Source organism: Protopterus annectens, chromosome 6.part1 (assembly GCF_019279795.1).
Source record: "Protopterus annectens isolate FY-2018-M chromosome 6.part1, PAN1.0, whole genome shotgun sequence".
Lineage (NCBI taxonomy): Eukaryota > Metazoa > Chordata > Ceratodontiformes > Protopteridae > Protopterus > Protopterus annectens.
This window is the reverse complement of record NC_056738.1, coordinates 370631179-370647861: the sequence shown is the minus strand read 5'-3', so window position 1 is coordinate 370647861 and position 16683 is coordinate 370631179. Positions and strand designations below refer to the sequence as shown.

The 16683-nt window shown below is 38.9% G+C and overlaps 1 protein-coding gene across 1 annotated transcript in view; it reads left to right on the top strand.

Annotated features, from left to right (window-relative positions):
* LGALS12 (galectin 12) overlaps positions 1-16196 on the top strand; it is a 588927-nt gene extending 572731 nt beyond the window's left edge. The window contains exons 8-9 of the mRNA XM_044075786.1: positions 10985-11150; positions 14202-16196. Of these exons, the coding sequence (XP_043931721.1) occupies positions 10985-11150; positions 14202-14348 (313 nt within the window). The 3' untranslated portion in view covers positions 14349-16196. The remainder of the gene's footprint in view (positions 1-10984; positions 11151-14201) is intronic.
* The last annotated feature ends 487 nt before the right edge of the window (positions 16197-16683 follow it).

Genomic DNA, 16683 nt, shown 5'->3' with positions numbered 1-16683 from the left:
TATAGCATTATATGTACATATAACTGGCAAGGAAAGTGAGAATCTTTTTTTTTTATCAAATATTCAACTATGGTGGTTGACATGAACATGATCATTTCAGGAGGCTTTATGATTTAAGGTGAAAATGGGGGAAAAAAGGGAAGGATATAAAAAAGGATTACACAAAGGATAAAATGTGGTAAATTAGCAATGTGGAGCAAAAGTCTCAGAGGACTTGTAGAAGAAGGTCAGTTGGATCTGAAATTGATTATTTTGTGTTATCGGAAGGCTTGGGGGTAGCAGATGGTGATAAAGTTATGACAGATTTTTCAGGCCATTTATCAGTAAAGGTGATGGAAGAAAGGGAGTAGATTCAAATAGGAAAAGGAAATAAAAAGAATGAGAATTTTGGAATGAAACTGGAGGGTGAGAAGTATTGCAGTTATAGCGGAATCATATACAGTGGATATAAAAAGTTTACACACACCTGTTAAAATGCCAGGTTTTTGTGATATAAAAAAATCAGACCACAGTAAATCATTTCAAAACTTTTCCCACCTTTAATGTGACCTATAACCTGTACAATTCAATTGAAAAACAAACAAATCTGTTGAGGGAAAAATATAAAAAAAAACGTACAATATGCTGGTTGCACAAGTGTGCACACCCTTAAACTAATGCACCTTTTGATTTAATTATAGCATTCAGTATTCTTGGGTAGGAGTCTATCAGCATGGCACATCTTGACTTGGCAATATTTGCCCACTCTTCCTTCCAAAAGCGCTTCAAATCTGTCAGATTGTGAGGGCATCTCTTGTGCACAGCCCTCTTCAGGTCATCCCACAGATTTTCTATTGGATTTACGTCTGCACTCTGGCTGGGCCATTCCAAAACTTTAATGTTCTTCTGGTGAAGCCATTTTTTTGTTGATTTTAATGTATGCTTGGGATCAATGTTGTGTTGAAAGGTGACATTTCTCTTCATCTTCAGCTTTCTAGCAGATGCCTGAAGGTTTGGAGCCAAAAATGACTGGTATTTGGAACAAGCAGCAGAGAGCAAAAGAGTGACTTTTTCCTGATTTAAGTATTTTTTCTGGCTTTTTGATTATTTACTGCTTAGTGACTGCATTTTCGCCTGTTTATACAGCTCTGCATTCTATTTAAACTGTTTTTGTGTTGATTAACTGTTTTGCACTTTTAAAAAGTTATTTGTTGCTTAATTTTACCTGTAGGCTAACACACTCAAGTGCGCTAGCTGTTTAAAAGCATTTACTGTCTGTTTTTCCTCTGTTTTCTGCAAAAAAAAAAAAATCTTGTTTTCCCGCCTTACTGAACTAGAATAGTCCAGTCTTCAAAGTTTGCTGATCTCTGGGCTTTGGCTTGGTTCCTGTGCTATTCCATATCCTTATTTGGGTAAAGGGAAGCTTCTTTGTTCACCAGTGGGAGTGGGGAGCACTGAGCAGCCTATTTGTCCCTAGAGCAGTGGTTCCAGCCAGAAACTTGTAGTCTATTGGCCATTTTGGGTCAATTCCTAGCTCTTTTCAACCCCCTGCTATAAAGCCTGCTTTAGCGTGGAGTTGCCCATAGAGCACCATCGGGCAGCGCCTGTTAAACTATTTCTGGCTCCGTAAAGTCTGCTCTTCAATTTTTCCCTTAGAACCTCTCTACTTGCAATCTAAACAGTCTATTCTCTATCTCAAAAGCTCAGCACTTGCTCCTAAAGCATTTTTATATAGGTAAAGTACTTATATACTAAACAAAGTACTACATTAGCCTAGAATCCCCTTGAGTACCCATTTCCCTATAGGTCCCTTCTGACTCAGTTGCACAGCAAACTTTTTCACTTTTTCTAGCATGTCGAAGGGTCAGTTGCTAGCGTCCTCTCCTGTTCAGCTGGTGAATCTGGGCATCTTGAGGCAATGTTACAATTGCCTCATGTACACAGACAACCCACTCCTTTTCCCACAAAACACAAATACATGTGAGAGATGCAACTATGTAGCCAAACTGGAGGCTGAGCTCTCTCAACTCAGGACTGGCAAGACCAGACAGGAGGAGAAGGAAACCACGCACACCACAAACCCAGTTTCACATAGAACTATCACAACTGCAAAACAAACACATAAACACACAGACATACTCGGAGGCACTGATCAAAAATCTACCAAAACTACAGAGGCCTCCAAAGCAGACACCCAAGCAACTGCCACCTCAAGACATAAGACATGCAACACATAGTTCTCAAAGTCAGTGTGCTAAACAGTCACAGCCCTTAAGGCCAAACACAATGCCAGACACACTTGTTATAGGTGACTCCATAGTCAGACACACTGACGTCCCAGACTGAACAAGGAAAAGATCACAGTAAGCTGCCTGTCAGGCGCTAGAATCCGCCACATAACACAAGCACTCAGGTCACTCCACAGCAAGTACAAGTATGACTCAGTCATTGTCCATGCCGGTGTGAACGACCTGAGATGTACCTCCCTGGACTACATGAAAAGAGACATAGAGGAGCTCTCAGATTATGTAGCCCAGGCCGGTATGACCCTGACCCTGAGCAGTATCCTACCCTCACCAAGAATGATGCCACAATACAGAGACAAAATGATCAGCTTTAATAATTGGCTTAATTACTGGTGTCATTCTAAGGGGATCCAATGTCCATCTGCCTGGGATGACATGCTTGACAAGCCACGCTGCTTCGCAAGGGATGGCTTGCACCTGTCACCCCTGGGCTTCCGGATATTGGCAAAGGCTGTTGCCACCCCCATAGTGCCTTTTTTAGGCAAGGCTCAAATGATAAACCTACCACCCTAGAAAACAAAAATGGAGAAAAACTAAGGGTAATACTGCTCAATGCCAGAAGTCTAAACCTCAAGATGCACGCCCTCGAAGCCCTCCTCAGTATGGAGAACATCGATGTCTGTGCTGTGACTGAAACCTGGTTCAAGGCTCCTGAGAGCACCCCAGCACTATCGGGTTATACCTCATATCATGCGTTCCGGCCCCAAAATCCGGACCGAACCACAAAAGGAGGGGGAGTATCCATATTCATAAAGGATACCCACACCTCTAGGTTAGTGGCAATGCACGAAGCATCGGAGACCATCCAGGTGCAATTAACCATAGGTAAAACTGCCCTACAGTTTGTAGCATGCTACAGACCACTTTCTCAAACTCAGGAAACCCACACAGCCTTCCTGAAGACACTGGAGAGTATGAATGTCTCTCCAAACACCATCATATTGGGTGACTTCAACTACCCAAACATAGACTGGGAACATTACTCAAGCCCCAACACCCTAGCCCAAAAGGTTCCTGGAGTTCATAAACTCAAATGCTATGGAACAACTAGTCACCATTCCCACAAGAGGAGAAAATATACTAGACCTGATCATCACAAACATGGGGACAAAATGCTCCACACCGGAAGTATATCCCTCATTGGTGAGATCAGACCATAAATTAATCTCATTGGAGATCCACATCCCGCCCCCACCCCCAGCAAAAAAGACCACAGTGAAGAACTTCTCAAAAGCAAACTTCACACTTCTTAAGACTGGAGTGGTATCCTTCAAGGCCGCCAAGCCAGTGGAAACCACAACCCACGCTGCTGAAACCCTTACAAATGCCTTCTACGAGCACCTCCAGGAATGTATGGATCAAGCAATCCCTAATAAAATCAAGACACTTTCCACCAAAGGCAGGCGCCCGGTCTGGTGGACCCCAGCCATAAACAAACTCTACAACAAGAGGAGAAAGCTACTACATGACAGAGCAAAATCCCTAAAAGGGAAGGCATCTCTGATCAATACTAGCAAAAACCTACGATCACTCATAAAATCATCCAAGGCCAACTTTGAGAGAAAAATCGCTAATGACACAAAAGACAATCATAAGGCCTTCTTTAGCTATGTTAGAAACCTGGGTGGAAACTCCCAGATATGCTCAGAATTAGTCCAAAATGATAAAAAATCACTGAACCCACAGACATTGCCAACATACTGGCAGACAGGTTCAGTGCAAATTTCTCCCCTCCCTTCCCCCCAAAAGGAGAAATATCTATCCCACCAGAGTCTAGCCTCCCAAACATCTCAGATGCCCAGGTGAGAGCTGCTCTCTCTAAAGCAAAAAACACAGCATCAATGGGACCGGACGGTGTCCCCGGCTGTGTGCTACACGAACTCAATGAGGAACTAAACCCACACATAAGGCTGCTGTTTAATCTTAGCCTTACTACAGGATACGTACCCAAAGAATGGCGTACGGCAACTGTGGGTCCCACTCCACAAAGGCGGTGCTTCTACAGACCCTGGAAATTACCGCCCCATAAGCTTGACGAGCCTTGTCTGCAAAGCTATGGAGAGGGTCATAATGGAACTCATAAATAAAGACATTGGGGACCTACAGACAGTGGATCCTACCCAATTTGGCTTTGTCAAGGGCAGATCCTGCCTCTTGAACTTGGTCGACTTTTTCGAAACCGTCACTAAGGCCATTGATGCGGGTAAGGCAGTTCACACAGCCTACCTTGACCTAGCAAAAGCGTTTGACACAATACCCCACTCGGGCATCATAGAAAAGCTCACCAGCTTAGATGTAAACCCATATGTCACAAGATGGGTTGCAAACTGGCTCAAGGACAGAACACACAGGGTTAGAGTTGTTGGTGCCATGTCAGATTCTAAGCCGGTCACGAGCGGTGTCCCACAGGGCTCAGTCCTGGGCCCCCTCTTGTTCGGCATTTATTTTTCTGAAGTGCAGGCAAACATAGGGGGATTGTGGCTGACAAAGTTTGCAGATGACTGCAAACTGGGCACCATAATTGACACTCCATCAGACACAGACATCCTCCAGAGAGGTCTCATAGAAATGGATAACTGGTGCCAGAGCCATGGCCTTAAGCTACATGCCAAAAAATGTATAGTCATACCCTTTGGGAAAAACAAGGTAACCCCTAATTACCACATAGGTGGTAATCCATTAAACACGGAAGAAGTTATCAGGGACCTGGGGACCCAAGTTGACAGTAACCTCTCTTTTGACACTCACATTGCCAAAGTGGTTAGGAAGACCTTCTACATTGCCCACCTGATCATGAAGGATTCACATCCAGATCAGGAGAGGTCATTGTACCCCTGTACTCTTCACTTATCAGACCAATGATTGAGTACAACGCCCCATTCGGAATGTACCTTACCCGACACCTGCAGCAGTTGGAAAGACCCCAAAAGTTCCTCACCGAAAGGATAAAGGGGCTCAAACATATGTCATACGATGCCCGACTGAAGAAACTCCAGCTCTATTCAGTCGCATACCGTCTGCTCAGAGGTGATCTGTGCCTGACATACAAGGCCATGTCCAACCCGGAATTAATGGACATGCTCCACCTCAAAAAATCCAAATCCACCAGAGCCACGAGAGCAAGAGACTTAAACCTCAACACGGATATAAATAGGACGTGCTGGAGGGACAGGTTCATCACCCAGAGACTCCCTACACTATGGAACAGAATCCCAGTCCATGTGAGGCAGAGCCCCTCACTGACTCTGTTCAAGAGAAATCTTGACGAGTGGATGGGAGATCGTAGGTTTACCCCGGGAATCATCTCTGTGTCACTGCTGGACAGAGGCACAGCAAACTAATGGGTGTAGTATTCTCATCCTAAGGGGTGGTGAAAGCCACACACACTCTGGCTAGGCTTATAAATGCCCTAGGGCAGATAGCCTAGTATGAACCTATGAACCTATGTTCATAATTCCCTCCACCTTGACTAAAGCCCCAGTTCCAGCTGAAGAAAAGCAACCCCAAAGCATGATATTGCCACCACCATGCTTCATCATGGGGTGGTGGTCTTTTGGTGATGCGAAGTGTTGTTTTTGCGCCAAACGTACCTTTTGGAGTTGTGGCCAGAAAGTTCAACCTTGTTCTCATCAGACCATAGCACATTTTCTCACATGCTTTTGGGAGACTTGCTGTATTGTTTTGCAAATTTTAGCTGGACCTGGATGTTTTTCTGTGTAAGAAAAGGCTTCCATCTTGCAACCCTACCCCATAGTCCAGACATATGGAGAGTACAGGAGATTGTTGTCACATGTAGTACACAACCAGCACTTGCCAGAAATTCCTGCAGCTCCTTCAGTGTTGCTGTAGGTCTCTTGGCAGCCTCCCTGACCAGTTTTTGTCTCGTCTTTTAATCAGTTTAGGAGGGACATCCAGTTCTTTGCAACGTCACTGTTGTCCCATATTTTCTTCACTTTTTGATGAATGTCTTCACTGTGTTCCATGGTATATCCAATGCTGTGGAAAATTTTTTGTACCCTTCTCCTTACTGATACCTTCCAACATTGAGATCCCTTTGATGCTTTGTAAGTTCTCTGCGAACCATGGCTTTTGCTGTAGCAGGCAACTGAGTAAATGTCAGGAAAATCGTACTAGGACAGGTGAACTTTATTTGGGGTTAATCAGAGTCTCTTTAATTGATGGAAGGTTTGTACCCAAGAAGACTGAATGCTTTAATTAAATCAAAAGGTGCTTCAACAACGTATTAGTTTAAGGGTGTGCACGCACAACAAAGTATTAGTTTAAGGATGTGCACACTTATGCAATATTGCACATTTTTTATTTTTTCCCTAACTGATTTGTTTGTTTTTCAGTTGAATTGTATAGGTTCTAGGTTACATTAACTGTAGGAAAAGTTTTGAAATGATTTATTGTGGTCTCATTTTTTTATATCGCAAAAACCTGGCATTTTAACAGGGGTGTGTAAACTTTTTATATCTACTGTAACCATGAAGAACTTCTATAAAAAAGCAAAGTATAAAAAGTGTGTTTTTTTTTCATTGACAGGACTAGTTAAGAAAGGAAGAGAAAGTGAGTATGAGAAAATGTATAGAAATATATTGGAGAAATTAAGAATAATACAAGAGAGTATTATGATATGGAAAAAGAACTATATAAAAGAAATCAAAAAAATTAAGGCATTATTGCTTAGGCGGAGATATTTACAAGAGACAAGGGAGGAAATGAAATGTCTGCATATTTGGGTAAAATAGTAAAATATGATTTTAGTTTAATGAAAGAAATGAAAATATAAAATGAGAGGTAAAAAGAACATGAGCAAATTATGAATATTGTAGTACAGCATGTGGAAAATATGTATAAGAGAAAAAGAAGGAAAATAAGAGAATGAAAAGTAAAAAAAAAAAAAAATTCTGGAATGAGTTGAAGAAGAATTTGAAAAAGAAATTACTTTTTATAAATTGGAAGAAGCAGATAGGAAAATAAATGATGAATCCATGTCAGACCCAGAAAATACTGCATTGGCAAATAAGGTATTTTGTAAAAGTACTGAATGGTTGCAGGAAGAGTTTGTTTATGAAGATCTATGAATTGGGATATTAAAAATTACATGGAGGAAAGATGAGAAGAATGGAATAACAAATTGGAGACCTATCAAATTAAATAAATAACAGATTGTAACATTTTTTTAATGAGAGTAATACTGGGAAGAATTTAAGGATGGACGAGGAATATTATGGAAGGAGGTATATATAGTATAAAAGGAAAGGGATGTCAAGCATTGTTACTGGTTGTGAGAGAAATATGAGGACATGATGTTTTGTGGGATGTTATGGAGCAGTATGGAATATGTAATAGAACTGAGAGAGTATGTCAGCATATCAAAATAATAAAGTTGAGACTGTTGCTGAATTGGTGGCTGAGAGAAAAAAGTGAGGTGTAGTATAAGACAAGGATGTCCCTTTAGTGGAATGTTTGCGTTGGTAATGAATGCAATAGTGAGTGAAGTAGGTTATAAAATAAAACATGCTGGATATTTGATGCAAAAGGAGGTGGTAATTCCAGTAGTTTTGACATACACAGACAATATAGTTGTAGTTGGTAAGAATAAAATGTGGATGAGAGAAGTGTCGGTTTGTCTGAATGGGAATGACCCTGAATAAAGATAAAAGTAAGGGTTTGGGTGACGTGAAAATTGGTAATGTATACTTTTCAATAAATGAAGCGTCTGCTAGGGATGCACTTTGGAAAAATGATGCAATTACAATACAGTGGGCCGGTTTTATGTGGAAGACGTATAGATTAGCATTCAAGAAGAAAGGTTTATTTGGTGAATACAGTATTAATGGAAAATGGCATGTATATCAATTGTTTATATGATCCCAGAAAAAGATGAAAAAGAAATTGGGCAGTTGATTTTTCATATAAGGTTCAAGATTAAACCCAGTGAAAAGAGGTGTTGTATACGACTGAAGATGAAGTGGGACTGGGGTTACTACTACCAGTTTTGTTCTGCCTCTTTACTCACTTTAGTACTCTAGTACTATCACTTTAGTACTAAGGAAGAGAATGAGAAGTTATTAGAATGTTTAAATATAACTAGAAAAACTTCTGGGGAATTATTAGAATATGAAAGAGAAAACAAATATGTAAAGGAAGAAATTAAACTTCTCATGAAAATAAAAAGTGATTATATAGGGAAAGAAGGATGAGGTATAATAATGTGAATATTATGTAAAGCTGTGGAAAATTTTACAGAAGTGGTTAAAGCCATTAACGTAAGGAAAATGTGGTATAGCAAGATAATGTCAGGATTTCCTGTGGAGACTGGTAATAAGTTGCCAGTAAGAGAGAATATAAAAATATAAAAATAGGGTGTGTTTTGTGTGGAGGAAGAGACAACGGAGCATGTTTTTGAAATGTAAAAGCAATGAAACTCTGGAAAAATTTATGTGAAGAAACTGTGAGATTATTGATGGACGTAAACAATGTAGACATGAATATGTGTATGGGTATTATAAGAATAAGAAGAAAGAATATGTGGGAAGGGTAAATAAGAATTTTATGCAGTATGGGTTATTTGGAATGAAAGACTGAATAATGAAATTTTATTTAATGGGAAATGGATCTTGGCAGATGTATTGCAAAAATTAGATTATGGTTGTGGAAGGAGTGGGGGGGCAGTTATGGAAGAAGAATAATGATAATACTCTAAGAAAAATGATAAATTGCAAAAAAAAAGAAATGTGTATATATGTGCCTGTAAATATGTGCATTTTGTAACTATGTAAATATGCAAATAATGTGTTAAATAAAGGACCTCTTGCATCCAACTGTATAAAGACCAACTCAAGCAGATGGGACCTCGGTTTAATGTCTCATCCAAAGGATAACCCACTTGAGTGCAGCAACTCCCAACACTGCACTGCAGTGTTTGCAATCCATTCATCTAGAGTAGGAATAGAACCTGCAGCTTTCCAGGCTTCTGGTATCAAAGGGAGTATGTGCTACCTGTTGCTACACTGACAGTGATGGGATAGCACTGATAATGCTTCATTGTAAATTGGCCTTGCTCTAGAATAATTCAAAGATGACCCTGAGATTCAGAAAGGTTTACCACAACTAGGAAGCCTTAACAGATCTACTTTCCCACTTGCAGTAAGCCTTTCCAGTTCTTAGACCACCCTACACCTGAGGTTTCCTGGTAGCAGGAACCTCTGCATGGAGGCAGTCTTGCTGGCAGAATTGCACACTAATGCAGCAATCCACCTTGCAGCTAATGCTAAATAGCCATGTTCTTTCCCCTGAAAATGTCACTTTTTCTTGATTTATGCTACCAAGCGATTCAGAAAATCACTTGGCTGCATGAACATGTACTGCTGGGGAGAAGCAAATACCATCAAAAACCAACAGTCACCCATTGACTGCTTTGGAGAAGTAGTTCCAACAGAAAGGTGGTGGTGGGATGTCAGTGTGTGAGTGTGGATGAGTAAGTGCATATCTATAGGGCATGTGTCTATCTGTATGCCTGCCTGGTCACATGGGGGTGGTAGGGAATTGAGTCTGTATGTATGTTTGTGTGTGTTGAAGCATGCATGTGGGTGAATGGGTGTGTGTTTATGGATGTGATTGACTGTAGGGGGTTGTTTGTTCCTGGGTGTGTGTACACGCACATGGGTATCTGACTTTGTGTGTATATGTATAGGTGCTTTTGCCGATACAGTTCATAAGCTGCCAGGAAAAGCTCCACCATCATCAGGACTGACAGTAGTAATGTTTAATTATTTTATGATCCAGAGATGTGTTAATGGGCTTCTAAGGTCTTTCTCATTGTGGCCATAGCTGTCTCCTCATGCAAGTTGATCTACCTGTCATAGGCAATTTGTGAGAGCAGTGACGATCTGTCTAAATCCTAGGGTAAATGTTTTAGAATCTTGAACTTTGCATCCATTTCAGAGAAATTTCATTCTGTGCACTGTTAAGACATGAAAGTCAAAATTACTGAATGGAAAACAGTAAAAAATAACTTATTTACTTATAGACTTTAAAGTCATTGGAACTAGCTTCCAATATCAGTTGGTTCCCATAAAAAATTCTAAAATTTAAAAACAAATTGAGCATCACTGTTGTAGATGAAGCTTTTTGTTAATACTCTGAATGTCTTCATAGGAAAACATGAATAGGTTAAACCTAATCTGCTTTTATGTATTCCTAAATGCTGCATGATAAAATACAATTTTGTCATACCCTATTTTACAAAATATCAAATGTGGTATAAAATTGGGCTTCTGAATCTAATTCCTCAGATGTTTGGTACTGATGATGCTTCCTGTTTGTATATTTTCATTCAGTTTTCGAATGTGCATAAGTCTGTCAAATGCTGTGTACCGCAAAAGATTTGAAATTATCTGCAAGATCCAAGTTCAAAGGATGCTCCAAGAAATGTGGTGTTATGTTGTTTTTATAATTCATAAATGCAACTAATCAGTGTGGTTATGATGCAGCCCTGCACATATGATGTCCAGCATTGCATAATTCATGTTACATGCTAATAAAACTCTTGGACAGCAGTGTTAACATGAAAAATTATGAACTTAAGAGAAGTAGAAAGTAGTTGGTTTTGGTTAGCCATACCAAATAAGTCAGATGTGTAGACAAAGGTGCATTTTTATGCATTTTGTGCTTTCTCTCCTACCTCACAGATTTATAGTCCTGCTGAAATGCTTGGATTCTGATGACACCCCACTGAAACTTTGTGCTAGTTTCAAGAGAAAAGATTTGATCAGGAAATCATTTCAGGATGGAGTCTGGAGTCATGAAGAATGTGAGGCACCTTTCTTTCCCTTTCACCCTGAAAGATTTTTTGAGGTAAGAAAGCAAGATAACTTGTTTTTCTTTACACATGTAGGTTGTCCTTAGTGAAAATATTCTATTCTTACCATCAATGATCTACCCTAAGGAGAAGGCATTGCATCTGATATCTTGTTTTCTGTGGGTATTTACAAAGTCTGTGACAGACTGGAAAAAAAGAAATACCAATAATTAAGAAAAAAAGAGAGAGACAGCGAGTGAGAAAGAACATTGTAGATGCCTCTATCAGCATAAAGTTTCCACTGTTGAAAATGCATAAACATTTTTTGCCTGCTTACAAGGTTGGGAAACATTTAATTCCAAGAAAAAATAGACTTGAGACTGTTAAAAACTGAGAATACCACCACATAGTAGTATGGACTTGTCAACATCATCCAACAGATTAGTGTGGGAAAGAAAGTCCTTAATCATTTGCATTTTTAGGAGGGATTGGAAGACCAATTAATGATTATAGTGTAAAGAAATGAAAGATGGACTTGGGTTCATAGATTAGTGCTAGGCTAACTGCCCTTGTGAGCCATTTTAAGCCTAGACAATTACCCAAAGTGAGAATCAAACCCTGCACCTTGTGTTTGTAAGGTAAATACCTTAACCATTACGTTAATCTCCTAATCAAGACATCCATTTATTTATAGATGGACCTTTTAAGATTAATTGGTCATTCTGGAGAGCCAGATCAAAATGCTGTCTTACAAGATAATGTGGATTTTTATCATTTAGTATATTTTGTAGCTCCTCTCAAGAATAATAGATTTTGTTTGAAGAAGCAGAAGCTGAATTATGAGCACTTGCTCATGTCATGACTAAAGTTCTGCATTCCATTGTTTTGAAAAGAAATTGGGGTTTATAAGAATTTATTTGCTTCATTCATTCTTCACTCACCAATTCAATCAAATTTAGGGTTGCAAGAGTACTACTGCCCATCTCAGCAGTCAGGGAGTATGCGGAAAAAATATCCTAAGTAGGACACCTGTTTATCAAAGGACACACAAATATTCTCACACACTTCATACACCTGCAGGCAGTTTGGAGGATTGCCAGTTGCCCTGAAGCATGTCTTTGTGATGTGGGAATAAACCAGATTACTAGAATTCTGTTCAACCAAAGCTTATTTGACAACTGATCTAGTGGTGAAATAAATGTTTATAGGAAAGGGTAATAATAACTGTATGAACTCATATTCCTGATTAAGGAGATAACACCTCTATCACTTAGGTGTTTGCACAACACCAGTGTAGCAACTAGTCTGTCAGGAATATAGAAGAAAATATAGAAATTCTTTCAGCTGGACAGCCTTCATTGTGAATAAATAATTGTGTGGGGTACAGAACAAATCACTCATACAATTTGCTGGAATTTGTGTATGTCTTGCAACTTTTTTGGAATGAGTCACTGTAATAATAAGTCATAATGTTTGGGTTATATGTGAGCTTAATTATGTCATCCCCTGTCTGAAATTCTAAAAGCAGGGACTTCCTTCCCTGTGCCTTTCTTATTTACTTTTTTACAGCATAGAAATGTGTCTGTTGTAGTCCCAGTCTTTAGCTATAGTTAAATTGAGAAGCATGAGTGTGGTATTATTCCCTTATATGATGGATATGCTTGTGTTCCCACTACCAGTGATCCAGCATTTGAGTTCTATTTTTTAATAAGCTCCCACTCCATGGCTTTGCATCCCTACCCCTATTTAAAGTCAACCTTGATGAGTGGATAGAGATCCACAAATTTACTCCTGGGCTGCCTTCTCAACATTTATAGACTGAGGGAGAAGTAGTGGGAATTGCTGCAAATAGGGTCTAAATTCAGGGCAACCATGACCATTTTACAAGGTCTCGTGCCACTCCCCTACAGAACAGTAGCAACCATAGAGTTCTTATAACCTCTGGGTATCTTTTCAGTAGCTAGCACTACTCCAGCAGTCACCCATTCAATGAACATAGTACAGTTATATAAGGAACTTAGTGCAATAATATATGTTTGAGTAGGATTACTCTTGCAGTCTTTGGTCCCTTTCTTTCTCCTCTTTTCTGTCCTTGGGGTATCTTGGGTCTGGGGTAGGGTATCTCCTTATCATTTTTCTCTTCTCACAGATATCTATATCTGCTTTAGAGCCAGACCCCTGGCCTCAACTCTAAGTAGGTTTTGAGGAACTGAGATTCCTAGGATCTTGCTGTCTTATATGGCCCTATCACCCTGGATGTGGTTTTGCTGTAGGTCCTCCTAGTCAATAGGATGATGCCCAACGGCCAATTAGGGAGTCTCTACCTGTGTGTTATCAGTTAGATTGAAACAAAAATGGCACAGGTGGGAGTCTGCTTTACTTTGTCTAGGTGCTGATGTCCCAGTGATGGGCATCCAACTGACCAGGAGGGGAAAATGATACTAATCTCTGGATGTTGCGTCAGCAGTCTCAGTAGTTAATATCACTGCAGCAGTGATACTGCACAGACATCTAATGTTATCGTAAGGTCATGACGCAAATGTACTTAAGTATAAAAGCTGGTAAAGAATTGTTTCTGTATAAAAGTCAAATTTTTTGTTATTTCTATATGTTAAGTAATAAAAATATAATGAAAAATTCATTCTAAATGAAAATTCAAGAATGCAGCTGCTCTTTTCCTTTGAGGTAGAAGGCCAGTCTAAGCATGCTTTACAGATAGTGTTGGTGGTAGCATTCCTTGAAAATTTCACGAAATCAAGCTGAACCATTTTCGAGAGAGGGGCAGTTACAAAGATAAACAATAACCAAACTCTGATTTTCTTTGGAGTTAATGCTGCTTTTTTGTTCATGCTTAGAAATTCTTAAATAAATGAGAAGGAAACAAGGGGTTCATTTAGTCTTAGTGTTTCATTGGCAGTGTCTGATCCCAAGCAAATTGCATGAAGTATTGTCTCAGTAAGGAGCACTGTTTGAACTAATTTGTTGTGTGGCTGTTCACACTGCCAGTGCACCCTCTGTTATTTTTGTGTTGTGAGCTCAGTTGAAGCTGGACTAAAATTGATTTCAATAACTTTGCTAGAAAACAACTTTTTTCTTCTTTCTCCTAGGTACTTATCCTGTGTACAGATCAGGGTTTTAAAGTAGCATTGAATGGAAATCCTTTCCTGTCATACACACCTCAGAAGCCAATGCTGAATCAAATTAGAGTGCTGGAGGTTTATGGAAATGTTGATCTCTACAATGTGAAAGTTTAACGACCAGTATTGTCAAGACATAATTTTTTTTCAAACCTGATGCCAGTACTTGAGCTGTAGAATGGAGTAAAACCTGCCAAATCTCATGTCAAACTTGATTCCACTTATGTGGGTATTTTTTAAATTACCACAGTGTTTTACATTATTCATACATCACTTATGATGAAGAATAAGAATGTATTGAATTGTATGAAAATTGAAATAATTCCTAATAACCTACACCTTGGAATGCTTTACTGCCTTTACACAACAAGTTTATAGTTAAAACCTTTTAAGTAATTTTTCATAAATGTGGTTAATTGAGCTGTTTCCAGAAAATACATATGGAGTTTGTCTGATATCACAATTGCATTGCAAAGTCATATATAGTGTTAGAGAGTTACAAATTGCATTTCTGAGTCTTACTCCCTTGCAAAGACTTAAGATGCAAAGTATTTACTTTTACTGCTTACCTATAAATGGTTTAACCTTTGAACACTGGTTCCAGTTAAGAAATGTATACTGCAGTCAATCATACTGGTTCAAATACTAAAGTTAACAACTGTATACCTTCTTGACCAGTAGGGTTACAGCCCTTTCACTTATAACTCCAAAATCTAATCTGGAAATCTGAAAGAAGTTTATTTGGCAAGTTGATGTCTCAGTGACTGTTGACATGGCAATCACCACTTCTGCAATCCTGAATGTGTGAGGATACCACTGGTCAGTTACACTGATGAACAATGCACTGTTGCACATAGGGGATTGCACAGACACCTAATAACATGAAAACAGTTCAGGACAGAATAATAATGAGCACCAAGTACTGATTGCTGTTGAATGTTATTGAGTTTGTACCCACCAGTTTATAATAGGAGTATATGTTTATAGTGGCATTAACTCTGCAGTTGCATATAAAGCTTTAAGCATGTTTGAGTTATTATGCTCAAGTTGCATCCCAGGGCACTGACAGTGGCCATCACAGAACAGTGTGATGTGAGAGCTTTAGAAGCTGAGATAATACTCTGTGCTGCCACTCACTGTGACATAGTGAACTACTTTGCAACTTAAAGCTGCTCATTGATTGTGCATAGACTTTGCTTATTGCCACTGTGTCAGTACTAAGTGTTGCAGCTTTCAGTGCTGTAGAGCAGCTCAAGCTTCCACACCATTTTTTTTCTATTCCAAGATCATAATACACCAAAGCAGCTAAAGTTATACCAACTACAAAAATTAGTGTGACATCTCTTAGTGTGTGACAGCCTTCAAAGCTATAAAGATCTTTGTGCTGCCATACTAACTGGAAATACATCAGAGCACCTAATGCTCCATGTACTACAAAAAATTATAACGGAGATTCTTAAAGTAATAGCCAGTTAGTTGTGTGTTGTTGAAATGAATGTCAAGATTCACTTTGGTCAAAGTGAATTTCTTGAGCAAATAATAATCCTCTCTATTATCTGGAAAATAAAAATTTATTGCAAGACATGTCGCAACAATTTACCATTAGCAAAAGGAATGCCATTTCACTATGCCCTGGGAATGAACAGCTTTTTCTGCAGTCCTAGTAATGAGGAATATAATTATTTTGTACATTACACTTTACCAATAAGTGTACCTAATTAGTTCATACAGGCAAGAATGCTTCAGATTTCCAAATTATGTCAAATTATCCAGTGTCCTTGACACGTAATGACTACTTTGTATACTGTCCCATAAAATACTCTTCATATTTCTAGTAACAGTATGTCAGATGTTAAGCATAAAATACTCTTCATATATTACTGTGTTAGACATTCTGAAAACAAAAACTAAATGGTCATTGTAAACAATGTTTGTGATTATTAAAAAAAAAAAAAAAAAAAAAAAGCTGAATACTTCTTTCCCGTGATGCAAATTGGCATGACTCGGGGGAAGAAGCATCCGCTCACAAAGAGGACTGCAAACTTTTAAATTCTGCAAATGAATCACCCAGAAGTCAAACAAATTAATTCCATAACAGCTGCAGGTTAACAAACAACAAAAGTATGCAAGTCTGTAATACAACTGGCAAGAAGAGCAGACCTGCAAAACATCATCCACAATAATGGAAAAAAGGAAAACCACCCTCACATAAAATGTAGTGCCTTGGTTTTGTAATTACAAGTGTGTCAGAAATTGTACTTAGGACAGTATATATGCACGCATGCAAATAAAAATGAGCGTGTTCTCATTTACTCCTGTTCAGTGTCCGTGATGAAAAAGCAATTGAGGTAGTTATTTAAATACATTTAGGTATTTTAAAATATTTAATGAATGGATGATATAGTAGCTATAATTCACTTTGGACATATGAGTACTATTGCAGTTATCCACT